The sequence below is a fragment of the Drosophila simulans genome, chromosome X (genome assembly GCF_016746395.2).
Source record: "Drosophila simulans strain w501 chromosome X, Prin_Dsim_3.1, whole genome shotgun sequence".
NCBI lineage: Eukaryota > Metazoa > Arthropoda > Insecta > Diptera > Drosophilidae > Drosophila > Drosophila simulans.
The window spans coordinates 10319310-10333877 of record NC_052525.2 but is presented as its reverse complement, the minus strand read 5'-3'; the positions used below and the strand labels follow the sequence as shown (position 1 = coordinate 10333877).

The following is a 14568-nucleotide window of genomic DNA, read 5'->3' as shown; positions in this document are numbered from 1 at the left end:
TCGCGATAAAAAATTTTTTTCGTCAAAAAATATAGGGAGCATATATTGTACGCTTTACAATACCAGAAGTGGTTTAATCTCCGTGCGCCTTAATTTTATAATAAAACATCAGAATAAATACATCAAAAATAGCCACATCTAGTTATAATAGTAAAAGCTAACACCAAAAATACCACGAATGAAAACCGAAATCTAGCTGTATATCGATAGATCGCCAAATAAATACCAGCTTGAAAAATATATTTATTTTTCTAAGCAACTATCGATATGCGGTATTTTTGCAGCTTTCATCCCCAAGTCACTGGGCCATTGGGACCCCCACCACTTTACGAATTTCATTCGCCAAGTGAGCACGCGGCTTCGTCTGATTCTGCAAAAGAAGTTTTTATTCTGTGACTTTTGTGAGAAGTTATCAACTGAAGGTATTGTGCTATTTTCTATATATATCACATTTGCGAGGCTCTTTTGCTTGACAAGAAAAGAGACGGTGTGCCCCGTACCTGCCATTGATTTTTTTACCCATTAATTCACGTCACCTTGCGCTAGATTCTGTAGTTATGTAATGTGCTAATTTTTTTATTGTGTCGGTGTTGGTTAAAACTAACGTTTTTTTTTTTTTGTATGTTCGGCAAGAAGCTCTTCTTTAACTGCAGCGAAAAGAACTCCCGAATGGGACATGAAAATAGCCGAAACGTGCTTACATAACCCTTGCGAAAAATAGTTGTGCCGAAATTGTGTTCGCCTTCAATTAAACACGTAATAAATTGGGCGTATCAGCAAACTTTTCGGTATTGTGTCCCTCCAATCCAAAGTTCATTTAGAATACCCGAAAAGAAAATGGAAGAAGCCACGCTGGATCTTTTTCCCCATCTTTTTCCTTCCAATTTTTTTTTTGCAACCACGCTGGAACTGCCAACTTATGCAATTAGCAACGAGTTGGCAGGCCGGCTCATCTGTACGAAAAATGTTGCACATGAATTGCGATTATATTTGAAAGGGAATCGCACTGCTCTAGAATCAAATTGGCCTGCATTTGCACAGATATACTATTATATACACTAAATGCGGGCTATTCTATAGTAAAAAGCGTGGCAATTGATTGTTCTACCGCCCAGTCACACTCATACACACAGTTGCGAATAAATTCCATGTGCCACTAGCGCCCTCTCGCTCACTCCCATGCCAGACACCAGCTGCGCGTGCAAGTACTTAGCGGGTGTGTGTGTGTGTGAGGAAGAGAGAGAGACAGTTGCTTCTATTTCTTAAGAGTAATGTAACCATTTCTCTTTAGTTGCCCTCCCTTTCTCTTCTGACCTGCTTTCTTTTATAAAAATCAAACATTTTTGCGAAAAACGGGTTTCCCCAGTGTTCTCATTTCTTCTATTATTATTCCATTCCCATACCCCTTTTAACCCCTTGTGACGTCAATCGTTAATGTGCGTCTAGTATTCATGTGATTTAATGTTTATTGTAGCCCTTTGTGTGGCCTTTTAGTGCGATTTAGCACTGGCTCGAGATTAGGGTTTATTATTACATATCCCTGGCGAATCACATTTCCATTTCTCGCCCAGTCGGCGGAAATTTTCAGTGTGATTTTCAAGCCGTTCCACGCCCTGTCTTGGAAACCCGACTCATCGCACACTGAGCCATAAACAATTATAACTTGGCTTCCGATTAATTTTGGCAATTAATCATTTTTGCAGTAACTTCGCAACTGCACTTTTTACGCTCTCTTTTTGTTGCCCATAAGACTAGCCAGCGCTCTCTTTTCTTTTTTATGTAATTTTTTGTGATAACGGGACCTTGAAAAAGTGTCGTAGACAGTTATATAAATAACTGTATTAGCAGAAGTGTTTATCTAATCGCTTCACGCATTTTTTCGAACGCCGCCCTTCTTCCGCCTGCGCGAAAGAGACGAAGCGTGAGAGAGAGGGAGAGAGCGGCAGGTGGACGTCAGAAAGCAAAGTCACATGCTAGCAGTGCTGCCAACCCTATCTTTAGAAATAAAGCCAAATGTTATTAATAGCTTAGCAATTAAATAGCTACAAACAATTAATAAAACCTTTCAAATATTTTCTACTTTTATTTTTATAAAAATTGATAAGAGTTTTTGTTTTTGTATTTGAATAAATTGTTTTATGGTGTATAGTAGTGGTAGTAGTTACTAAAACTGAATATCAAAGATAACTATATTATGTTAAATTAGGAAGACATATATTTGGATGTAACAGAATTATACACTTTATTCAGTCTTCTAGTTGCTATTTGTATTTAGAAATCTAGCTAACAACTAGCTGAACTGGTAGCCCAGTCTGCTTCGCAGCTGACTTGTCGGCTTTTTGCCAAATGTAAATGTTGTGCGTACATTCTTTTTGGCAATCGTTTAGAAAGCGCCGTCGAAAACCTCGAAAGGGGTAAATGAAAAACAATTGGCCATATATGCATTTTTGGCCATGGCCAAAACGAAATAAAAAGTGTTTTCTAATGAGTACAAGTGTGTGGTACAAGACTTCCTCTTATGCAACGAACGACGGCATTGAATTCTTGAATTCTCAGCACTGATAAGCGGCGATCTCTCGCCCTCTCTCGCTCGCACACGTGCTGTTGCCAACCGCTAGTTTTCTTTCGGCTCTCTTCGAATTTCGCATACTCTGCATATGCATATAGAGAGAGAGAACGCTCTCCCCCTCTCGCTCGCGCTCATCTGTTGCTGAACTTGACGATGACGGCGACTGCGACGCCGACGCAGGCAGAGCAGGCTAGCTGGCAGATTTCGGCGAACGGAACTTTCACAAGCAATTCAGTTGCCGTCCGGTTCAGACTTCTGACTTCCAAGGAATAAGGATAAATTTTTTTCGGTTTTGTGCTGTGATATAGAAACACAAATACAAATTGTACGTATGGCAAACAAATTGGAAATCAATTATCAAATCGAATTGAGCCATAGCCCATTTACAAAATACGCGTGTGATTCCTAATGCTTTTATTTTATTTTTTTTTAATCAAATCCAACCTGAGCATTGAAAGGAAATCTGCCTGGTTATGTAAAACAACAAAAGAGTTGAACTTGAATCATTCATTGAACAATTTTTTTCTGGTGTGTGGTGGTGGTCTTATGCAATCAATAACAATGAATTAAGAATAAACTTAACCCTGGATTGTGGATACTACTACAACTGCTCAGCCTTCGGTGGAAGCTTTCCACGTGCAACTGTAGAATTTTTCCAGCTGAGGCTATTACATCACGAGCCTTTTAGCTCTCGGCTCTCTTTGGCTATGGCCGAAGAAAAAGCTTCACTCTCTTTCCAGCCAATCAGAAGTCTAACACGATTAGATAACGGTTGTTATTTCAAGGAAAGAGAACAGAAGAGAAACAATGCCAAAGCACAGTTCTCTTTGCCAAGTGTTACATAAAACCCTTGTCAATGAAATGCTGATTTAATTTCGCTAAAATATAATTTAAACCACACGGTTAACGCAGAGCGGCGGCTGCTCTTGAAAGTCTAAAATTAACAAAACGCGCTTCAATGGCGAATGCCAGCTGCCAAAAAAAAAAAAAAGAACCGTGGCCTCTATAGCCATCTTGCTCACACCCACTCAAATGCCCATATATATTGGCTTTTTCCATTGAACTTTTTCAATTCAATTCTATTCTTTTTTTTTTTTTGTGTGGTGTGGCAATTATGCAATCCCAAATCCAAACTTTACTGAATTAAGACCAGTAGACTGCCGCTCGATCCAACTAGAACTGCATTTGATTTATGTCATATTCTCTAGATAAAATAAATTGGATAAATACTTATGTATGCCACGTAATGCCATGTATTTTACTTAGTTTTCAACTGCTAACTGGTTAGAAGTCAATTTTCCAACAGTAGTTATTTCGTGTAGCTCGATTCAAACCACGTGGCAAACCAGCCGGCCAATAAAACTTTTCACCTTTTTTGCACAAAACCAGTTTTACCGGCAACTGCCAACACGCATACTAACAAAAAACAACCAATACTTGTAACAAAAACGCTGATGTTTCCATACACCATTCAATATTAACCCCCCTTAATCTTAAGTTTATGTTGCCATTTATACTAACTCTGCATGTTTTATCATTTTCGCGTTTAGTTTTAAGTTTCATTTGTCGCTAAAACCTTTTTACTTCACCCGCAAAACTGTTTTGTAACCATTTGTAGTGCTGTTCAAAAAAGAAAAAAGTGCATGTTTTTCGGTTTCGGTTTATAATTTGGAACATTGACAATTTTCACATTTTCATTTGGCTTTGGGCTATTCTTCTATTGTGCCTTCTGCACCTGTGTAAACAAAGTGAATCGTACATCCACCATACAAAAATACCGTAAACGTATATCGTAACTATTATGCAACGCACCATCACCCGCATGCCATGGGGAATATATCAGCATCCATAACATCACAAAAGGTATATCATCATCGGTAGCATCAAGTATCACCATCAGCGATGACGGAACTGTCGAGATTAATCAGAGTTTTGGCCAATTGCACGATGTGTTTACAGCAAAATGGGCAAGGATTTCGATGCTGTTGGATTCGTCAAGGATTTCGCTGCCGGAGGCATCTCCGCAGCCGTCTCCAAGACTGCCGTCGCCCCCATTGAGCGTGTGAAACTGCTCCTGCAGGTTCAGCACATCTCGAAACAAATCAGCCCCGACAAGCAGTACAAGGGCATGGTTGATTGCTTTATCCGCATTCCAAAGGAGCAGGGATTCTCGTCCTTCTGGCGCGGCAACTTGGCCAACGTCATCAGATACTTCCCAACCCAGGCTCTGAACTTCGCCTTCAAGGACAAGTACAAGCAGGTGAGACTTCGCAGGCTGCATGTCTGCAATGCGAGCGGAAAACACTAACGCCCCGGTTGCTATTATGTGTGTAACTTAGGTCTTCCTGGGTGGTGTAGACAAGAACACCCAGTTCTGGCGCTACTTCGCCGGCAACTTGGCCTCCGGTGGTGCCGCTGGTGCTACCTCTCTGTGCTTTGTCTACCCCTTGGACTTTGCCCGTACTCGGTATGTTGGTATATTTGCAAAAGAAAAAAAAAAGAAATGTCCAATAAACTAACGAAATACTTTCGCAACGCATTTACAGCTTGGCTGCTGATACTGGCAAGGGTGGTCAGCGTGAATTCACCGGTCTGGGCAACTGCTTGACCAAGATCTTCAAGAGCGACGGCATCGTTGGATTGTACCGTGGTTTCGGAGTGTCCGTGCAGGGCATCATCATCTACCGTGCCGCCTACTTCGGCTTCTACGATACCGCTCGCGGCATGCTGCCCGACCCCAAGAACACACCCATCTACATCAGCTGGGCCATCGCCCAGGTTGTGACAACCGTCGCTGGCATCGTGTCCTATCCCTTCGATACCGTGCGTCGTCGCATGATGATGCAGTCTGGTCGCAAGGCCACCGAGGTCATCTACAAGAACACACTGCACTGCTGGGCCACCATCGCCAAGCAGGAGGGCACCGGTGCCTTCTTCAAGGGCGCCTTCTCCAACATTCTCAGAGGAACTGGTGGCGCTTTCGTGCTTGTGTTGTACGATGAGATCAAGAAGGTCTTGTAAATTAAATTATTAAATTATTCAAAACAAGCAAAATACAACAACATACAACAACAAAACAAAACAAATGAAGTAAATCTAAACACTACCAGCTAATTATATTAGATAACTGAACGAGAACGGCTAAAACAACAGCAATAGCAACAGCAAAAGCTAAGTTTGATCTGCAACCAACACCTCTTACCACGAACAACGGCAAGCAATAACAGCAAGAACCCTTCCTCCCTCCCCCTGATATAATTGTGAAATTATATTATTTATAAAAACTGGGAACTAATTTACGGAACGATGGCCAGCGTCAATAGAACAACAATACTACAGCAAACAACAATGGTCGGGGCAGAGAGGGGATGCGACTCAGCTCATGAGACTAGACCCACTACACTGAAATACGAACGAACATAGCGCCGATATTGATTAGTATTTGTTAAGTTTGGGTTAGGCTATATACTATAGATCCCGTCATGTTGCTGGGTCGTCCCACATCTCCCCAGCCAAATCAGTGTTATCGATCGGATGCAGAGAATCGAACCGAAGACCTGTAGATTCTTTCGCCTCCGAAACGACAAACTAACAAACTCAACTTCGGTTGGTTTAAAAATATATAAAAATTGATAAAAAGAGTACAATGTTGTGTTTTTCTTTCTGCGCACGTATTTGTGTATATCTTTCATATTTCGACTTGAAACCCAAGGCATATGTGTTTGGAATTCAAAAAATATATTAGCATACTTACACAGACCATTTGTGTGCAGTCAACCAATTGGTCGACTCAATTTCATCTTCGGCAGTTCGAAGCTAAATTATCATTTTGATTTATGTTCTTAAAAGAGGAAAAAAACGTGCGTTCATCGCTTCTAAAACTGTCGATCAAAGTTGGCCACGACAAATACATCGGATGTCATTTCGACCGACTGGCTCACAATCTCGTTAGCCAATCTCAGTCCAGATCTCAACGTTGTAACATCAAAATTAAAAATTGTAAAAAGTGAAGCTCCGTTTTTATCCTTTTTTACCAACCAACTTTGAAGCCAAACTAAATCGTTTTAAAATCAACAAACAGTAAACCAACATGGGCGACGAAGGCGGTGGCGGTGGTCATGGCAAGGGGGACCTTAAGTCCTTCCTCATGGACTTCATGATGGGCGGCGTTTCCGCTGCCATAGCCAAGACCGCAGTGGCTCCCATCGAGCGCGTGAAGCTCATCCTGCAGGTGCAGGAGGTGTCCAAGCAGATAGCGGCTGATCAGCGCTACAAGGGCATAGTCGATTGCTTCGTTCGAATTCCCAAGGAGCAGGGATTCTCGTCGTTCTGGCGCGGCAACTTGGCCAACGTCATCCGATACTTTCCAACTCAAGCTCTTAACTTTGCCTTCAAGGATGTGTACAAATCGGTTAGTTATATGGAGAGTCCTTATAATAATCATTTCATATAAACAACATATCATACTACAGGTATTCCTCGGTGGCGTCGACAAGCACAAGCAGTTCTGGCGCCACTTTGCAGGAAACTTGGCCTCTGGCGGTGCGGCAGGTGCCACATCTCTGTGCTTCGTTTATCCACTGGACTTTGCCAGAACGCGGTAAGTTGAGCTTCCCTGTTATCATTTGCTTTGATAATACTAATAGAAATTCCAAATTACCTCTCATTATATGCTCATTCAATTGATTTTGGGTTAGACAACTATATTCGATTTAAATGGTTTTTAATAGCTCTCTTCATTTATACACATATGCACATATACTTTTTCAAATGCATAAATCATTAGAATTAGATGATTTGAGCAATTGAGGAGTACAATTCGAACCTTACATACTTACTAGTCCAAGTAGTTTATAGATTAATATGCTTCTTCTACAACTGCATTATTCACCCACATGAACTCTTTTCCCATTTGATTTGAATTTGATTTACTTGCATTGGATTCGATTTGTTATTAACCATTCATTACTATTCCTATTCCCATCTTCCGCCGACAGTTTGGCCGCCGATGTGGGCAAGGGCGGCAATCGGGAGTTCAACGGCCTCATCGATTGTCTGATGAAGGTGATCAAGAGTGACGGACCCATCGGTCTGTACCGTGGCTTCATCGTGTCGGTGCAGGGCATCGTCATCTATCGAGCAGCATATTTCGGATTCTATGACACTTGCCGCGACTTTTTGCCGAACCCGAAGAGCACACCGTTCTATGTGAGCTGGGCGATTGCCCAGGTGGTCACTACCGTTGCCGGCATTGCGTCCTATCCTTTCGATACTGTGCGTCGCCGCATGATGATGCAGTCTGGCCTGAAGAAGTCCGAGATGGTGTACAAGAACACAGCCCATTGCTGGCTGGTGATTGCCAAGCAGGAGGGCATTGGAGCCTTTTTCAAGGGCGCCCTATCGAACATAATTCGCGGCACGGGCGGAGCTCTGGTGCTCGCCCTTTACGACGAGATGAAGAAGTACTTTTAGCCCCAATGTGCCGCCGTTTGTGGTGGGCCCATTCGATCGACAGCAGCAGCAGCAGCCCCAGCCGCAGCAAATGTCACACCACGATGGCGTAGCACCAACCGAACCCACTGTCCACCTCTTCGTCGAGGAGGACTTGCTCCCACGAGCCCAGTGGTAAATTAATAATTTGATTTGATAGGTGGCCCCACATGGGGGTCCCTCATTTCAGATTGTGTTCTAACTTTCGCAGTGGTTGAGAAAATACAAATAATATATTGAACTCAAATCTTTGTTTGTTTTCATCATCGCGTGTTTTGCTTTTTGGTGCATATATGTGTGTGTGTACGGATTAGGGTGGGCCACATCTAACTAGGATCTAATTATCCTCTCAACAAGCTAGTCGTTACATGTAACTATATGTGAAAGACACAAAAAATTAATTCATTTACGTATATTATTTCGTCTCGAAAAAAATACAAAATCATTATATATAAGTCATGAAATGATAAAAGTTAATGTATTATATGGGCTGCCCACCCTACTCTTTTGTCGTAGATATGGTCTTGTGCGGGTGGATTTAAGACTTAAACGTTAGTTAGCCATTTAAATAAAATAACATTAAGAACAGAAAGCCATGTCGCTTTCCATTTTCGATTTGCTGTATACGTCGTTCTCGCATAAATTAACAACAAAAAACAAAAATACGTTGGCGATACACAAAAAAAAAAGAGGCAAAATTACAAGTACTCGATCTGCACTTATTCTGTTAACAATTAGAAATAACTCTAGACTAAGATCCAGTCACTGAGTTGGCTGCACTTAGTGGGTGGCCCCGGACCTGTGGGCCAGGAACAGGAAGTACGTGCCCGCCGCATAGGCCAGGAAATTGAAGAGTCCAAAGACACCGGCGGCGGTATTCGAGCCGGAACCCATGCCCGTGGCATCCGACCATCTGGCCAGCTGGACAATGAATCCGATGAAGTACAGCAGCGTCAGCACAGCGGTGGTGATCAGCTCCTGTTGGGCGAAACAAAGCGATGATGATCCGGAGCAGTTAATTGCCATTTTTGCCACTCACCGAGAATATCCAGTTGACGGCCACGTTGAGAGCCTCGCGAATGCCCAGGAAATAGGCGGCGATCAGCAGAATGTTGATGATGAACGAGATGACGATCACGAACATGAAGAACGAGGTGGCCGAGGCCAGTGGAGGAGCTGCCAGGGCCATGCAGATGATGCCCAGCACCTGGTGAGTACAAAATGATGGCTAAATGTGTAAGTACAAGGTCGCAATGGAAGCAATCATGCGAATAGTTTTAAGATTCAAGCGCCATCTGTCGCCTTAAATCGTAAGTTTAATTCAATGTCTATTTAGGGTAAAGTTGAATGCATATTTCAGATGTCTATGCAACTTATATTATTAGTTGTGATATATGTATAGTCACCCAATTGAGAGGCGCCTCTTCAAGGTCGTGATTTCGAGTCTGGAGTGAGCATGTCATGATGTCACCTTCAATTGAATGCACGCCAAGAAAATGAAAGGCTGTGCTCAGAATCGCGGCTTGTTCTCCAGCTAATTAAGCGGTGAATTCAAAGAGTGCCAATGCATAGATACATAGATACATATCTACAAAGATACATATGTACCTCGGATTATTTGGAACTGTGCTTGTAGTAACATACTCCATTTTACTTAACTTAACTTAAGTTTATGTCATACTTCAAACAAACTGCGTTAACAGTATCCCGTATCTATGAATGACTCAATGTATATTGGTAATAACTTGCTAATATATGTAAACTGAACTATCTGTAAGTCACTTTCGAGAACCTTATCGCGTTTCAAGCTAATTCGCAGGGCGATTTCGTTAGTTCGCTAGTTGGGAACCCTAAGATCATAAAGCTGGATGACAGGTGCCGATGATGACACACATTCACCGGCGACGTGGTTGTTTTAGGCAATTAAATGGCAATAAGCTTTTGGCGACACAGCGACAAAATACGAAATCAAACAGGTGTGCGCAGTCCGTCGACTTGAGCGGCATTGTGTTTTTGGCTAAAACAAAAGGTACACGAAAAGTGAAAGCTGAAAGTTGTAGCCCAGGCCAAAAGCGACCTGTTGATAGCAACATCTTGTTTTTTTTTTTGTTTTCTTATTTGCTATCTGGTAAACAATTAACTGTCAGCAGCAGCATATCATAGGTTGATTGAACTATCAGCGATTTGTTGAGATTGGTTGATCTTGGATCTTGGATTCATGCATTTTCCAAATGGTGTTCGTATTCTTAATTTGCCTTATTTTCTTTTTTATTTTTTTAGCCTCGCTCCTGTGATCCACAAATGTTGTGCGTCACTTTTCAAAAATAAAAGAGCCAGAGAGAGAAAATCGTCTGGGAATTATACGAATTTTATCTTTTCTAAACATTATTTATGGCTGGCTTTTTATTTTTATTTTTACTTCTGCGCATACATATGTATATATAACGACAAGATCATATATATATACACATTTGTATGTGTTGACAGTTCCTATGTTCATATATATAAAACGATCAAATTGCCTTGTGGAGCATGAAAAACTGCGTAGAGAGTTGGGTGCATCTAGGTATATCGACCGGGGCAGCAACATAATTATTTACTTATCCAGCGAAATTCAATGACGCGAAACGCCACTGAAATGGATCTAGTTCTTGGCCTCCGATTATACGGTCTACGGTTCCTGGCCGCGTCTGCCTCGTCTGGAGTTCAATGGAAGCCACAGAAATTCTAGTGGTTGCGCATAAACAACAAGATCCATGTGGACGTGGAACTACAAACTCTTCCACCTCTTTATAAATAAAGTTCTTTCATCGAAGAAGAAAGGCAATATCTTCTCAATGTTTAACAAATAGTCGAACTGTAGTGGAAAATTTCCAATAAATATAGTTCGAAGTTAATAGTTGATTATCCAATAGAAGGGTCAATGCCCTTGAATTGTATAACTTGTCTGTTGACCTTAAATAATATCTCATCGAGTATTATGTGCTGTGCATAGGATGAACAATAAAGATAGCTATGATTGTTTTGAAGATAGATAAGCGCAGTTCAGTGGCCAACTGGCAGATAAACGTACGTGCGATGGGGTTATTAAAATCATATCTATAGATCCAATAGTATAGGTATATGTACTTGTGTATGCCCCTTCCCTTTGTTGGCTAACAATCTGTTAACAGGGCCAAGACGGAGCTTCAAAGATGAGCTCACTTTCCAGAGCGCCGCACACTAAGTCAGCGTCAATTACCTAAAATGTATCCAAGCACACAACAATTTGCAAACACACGTATTTGCATAGCCATGTGCACTTAGTACAGTGCGTTTCACAGCTGTAAGGCAGGACACTAACTGAAACTGATCCAAGGCATAAGATGTGTGGTGTCAGAAAAAGTACGCCCGTAAATAGTAGCAATATAAAATGTATATTAATTCATAAACTGCAAGCCAAACTGCCTGCGTTTATGGCACGCACTATACATGATGCCACAACGATCGATCGCATTCCCAGCAAACCGCCAACAAACGACAGCATCTGTCTAAAGTGACTCTCGGCTCGAATTCCCCGGATCTCTTCGCCTCCCCCGCATTTGTTGTGGTTAAAAAATGTCTTGAATTTGTGTCATAATTTCCGCTTTTGGCGAGAACATTCCTATTAAAATTTTAAATCCACGACAATGCTAAACAATGCCAAACAATAAGAATGCCGTCGGCAGCTTCCAAAATACATGTCTTACGTAATTAGGCTATTATAAAATAAAAAAAAAACACAAAATTCTCGAACGGCAGGGACCGCGACCAACAAAACTTAATAATAAATCGTTCTCTTTCCGAATTTGCATATACTCGAACATATTCCGATGTGTACGTATATATATAGAGCACACTTGGCCATGGAATGCATATATGCTCGGGGGGCATCGCGTCAATATGTGTGGTAAGTAAATTGAGGCAATACTGGGTCCAAAATGCTAATTGCCAACGATAAGATACGAAAGTCCTAGAGGCGTTATATTTCGTTGTTGGTTTGATTTGGGACCACAGGGCGGATGAGTATGATGAGTATGAGTAATGGCGATCGGCGGTCAGGTGTCAGGAATCGATTGGCTTATCAGCAGGAGCATGGCTACCGAAAATGGCGCTGCTCTGCTCCTCTTCGCTGGCAAACAGGTGGTCGCCACATTATCGCACAGTTTTTTTTCGGATAACGGGGCGTATGAGTAACGAGCGATTAGCTATAGCACTCAATATATTCGCAGAATTGATCGAAATGAGTCACAATCGATGTTAAGTTATCGAATACAATATAGTTAAGCTCAAGAAACAATTATAATGCCTTAAAATAGATAGCCATGAATGTGGTCAAGTTTCCGCCATTTAGACCAATTTGAATTATTTATTCAACGTGCTTAATACCCATCAATTGGCATTCGGGAACCGAGCAGCTGCAATTATGGCCCTGTTTGTTTGTGGCAACGCTCAAGTGGAGCACTTTTACATATTTCACACTGCGCCGAGACTATCAGCAGACTATCGCTTGAGGGGACCACCGATAAGATTAGTTGCCACAAAAATATCCCAAAAAAAGTAAAGTAAAAAAGAAAAGTAAATGGCCATTTCCTTTTCGCCAGATCAGTGTGAGTTTGAAGAAAATCCTAACAGACTATCCGCGAATTACTCCGTCAGCTAAACTGGCTTAGTCTCCTTGATAATCGCCGGTTGTCAGAGCAGAAAATCAATATATATAAGTTAATAAACGACAGCTTATGGCGACCGACGGTAATCATATCCATCGTAGCGCCCCGCACTCCCCGCTATTTATCCGCTATTGATTTTCCCGTGACAACTGACGAGCGCTTAATAATGCATTTTTCATGTGGGTCCCGAGCACTTGTCGTTATCCCTTGCGACCTTGTGACCTTGTGAGCACCAAGCGTTGAGAAGTTTGGCCTGAAAACTTTCCAGGTGAGATCCATTCGAGCGGTAGTTGGGTTACCCCAGTTGCCCACTCATGTAATTGCGAGTATCTTGTGTTGGCGGCGTCGCATACCGATTGCATCGCCCACACTTTAACTTCATTTTGCTTCGGCTGTGGGAAAAAGATAGATCACAGCTTTGAATGCCAGGCCACAAGCAAAGTGGATTTCTGCTGGGGAATGGCGGGCTATGCGTTGACCACATGGCCATGGAGCTCACATGCTTGCAGTTCCTACAACTTGTCTACCCCTATCTTATCCGCCCTAAGTCTAATGAGATCCTGACATATGAACATATTTATGTACATATGTACATATTTGTGTAATTGAGTACACATCGAGTCTCTAGGGTTTCCTAAGTCTCAAGATATCTCGATAAAGAATGGTGGCGCGCAAGGCAAACTCTAGATAAAACCGTTCAATTTATGACGATAAGAGTTCTATGGGGAATTCGAACTTTGATATAAAACAACTGGCTATCCAACAATTAACCAACATATTTTTCAATATTTCCCTCTAAAACTTTATGTTTTGAAGGCTCTATCGGTTTCGAGGAAATACGATAACAGCCAAAGTCCGGAACTTCCACTTTTGAACATTAAATGCGATGTAATTTATGTACACTATGGTACATTTTCAACATAATCCCATTCCTAAGTTCTATTTAAATCGACATTTATGACAATTATGATTTGAAATCTAAAAGTTTAGAAACATGTGATATGTTTGGAAATTTGGCCAAGTTCCAGTTTTCAAAAGACTTCTACTTAACTGGATTGTATTTAATTGTTTCGAAATATTATATGTTGGAATATTAACTATTCGATTTTGAAGCTTAATTCGTTTGATAATGGATAATGGATATATATATATTGATATATCTCAGCTAGTACTCACAAACTCCACAATTTTTATGATGCCCGGTATGGTGCGGAAATAGTCGATGTTGAGCCGAATGGCGCTCCAGAAGCCGCCATCGCCGCCAACGGCCGGGTTCGCCCCACCTGGCGGTCCGTTCGTCGTTGTTGTTGTTGTGCGCTCGATATTGACAACGGTCTCGACCATATTGTTGCTGTTTATAGTTTAGCTTGGCTTAGTTTCAGTTTCAGTTTCAGTTTCAGTTTGGCGGGCAAGTTTACTGTATTAGCTGGGCGCACAACAACTATTTTTAAACACTTGTCGCGGTTTTTGTCACAATAAAATAAGATGAGAAAAATAAGCACCGCTTTCTATATGTTCGCTCTATATCTATCGATCTATATATCTATATCTGATGTATATGAACGCGATTCTCAAATATGTATAGAGATATATGCCGCGTGTGGTGGCTATGTGGTGATGTGTGTGTAGTTTAGTATCTGCTAGTTAGCTGTAGCTATATATCCGTGCGCTGCGCTGCGACTGCTGGCGTTACGTTGCTTTGTCCACGGCGGCCGCTGGTCGACTGAACTCAACTGCGAGCTGAACTTGCCGCCGCTGCAGGCTAACGGTTAACCGCTCCGCTCCACACTCGCGCACTCACGCTCGCTCTCCCACTCCCAC

At 41.8% G+C, this 14568-nt stretch overlaps 3 protein-coding genes across 4 annotated transcripts; 2 read left to right on the top strand and 1 right to left on the bottom strand.

The window, feature by feature from the left end:
* Window positions 1-268: 268 nt before the first annotated feature.
* On the top strand, window positions 269-6213 carry LOC6725623 (ADP,ATP carrier protein). 2 transcript variants are annotated; one of them, XM_016172770.3, is made up of 4 exons: window positions 269-422; window positions 4529-4829; window positions 4909-5036; window positions 5116-6213. In XM_016172770.3, the coding sequence occupies exons 2-4, from the start codon at window positions 4533-4535 to the stop codon at window positions 5588-5590; spliced, it is 900 nt and encodes a 299-aa protein (XP_016038819.1). In that variant the 5' UTR covers window positions 269-422; window positions 4529-4532; the 3' UTR covers window positions 5591-6213. The 2 variants fall into 2 exon arrangements, with proteins under 2 accessions (XP_016038819.1, XP_016038818.1); XM_016172769.3 differs by lacking the exon at window positions 269-422 and adding an exon at window positions 2748-2894.
* Window positions 6214-6488: 275 nt separating this feature from the next.
* LOC6725622 (ADP,ATP carrier protein) lies at window positions 6489-8306 on the top strand. The gene is made up of 3 exons (XM_016172771.3): window positions 6489-6980; window positions 7042-7169; window positions 7567-8306. The coding sequence occupies exons 1-3, from the start codon at window positions 6660-6662 to the stop codon at window positions 8039-8041; spliced, it is 924 nt and encodes a 307-aa protein (XP_016038817.1). The 5' UTR covers window positions 6489-6659; the 3' UTR covers window positions 8042-8306.
* Window positions 8307-8456: 150 nt separating this feature from the next.
* LOC6725621 lies at window positions 8457-14497 on the bottom strand. Its single transcript, XM_002106592.4, has 3 exons — window positions 13924-14497; window positions 9099-9266; window positions 8457-9037 (listed from the first exon to the last, which is right to left on the bottom strand). Exons 1-3 carry the CDS (start codon window positions 14089-14091, stop codon window positions 8840-8842), a joined length of 534 nt encoding a protein of 177 aa, XP_002106628.1. The 5' UTR covers window positions 14092-14497; the 3' UTR covers window positions 8457-8839.
* Window positions 14498-14568: the final 71 nt, after the last annotated feature.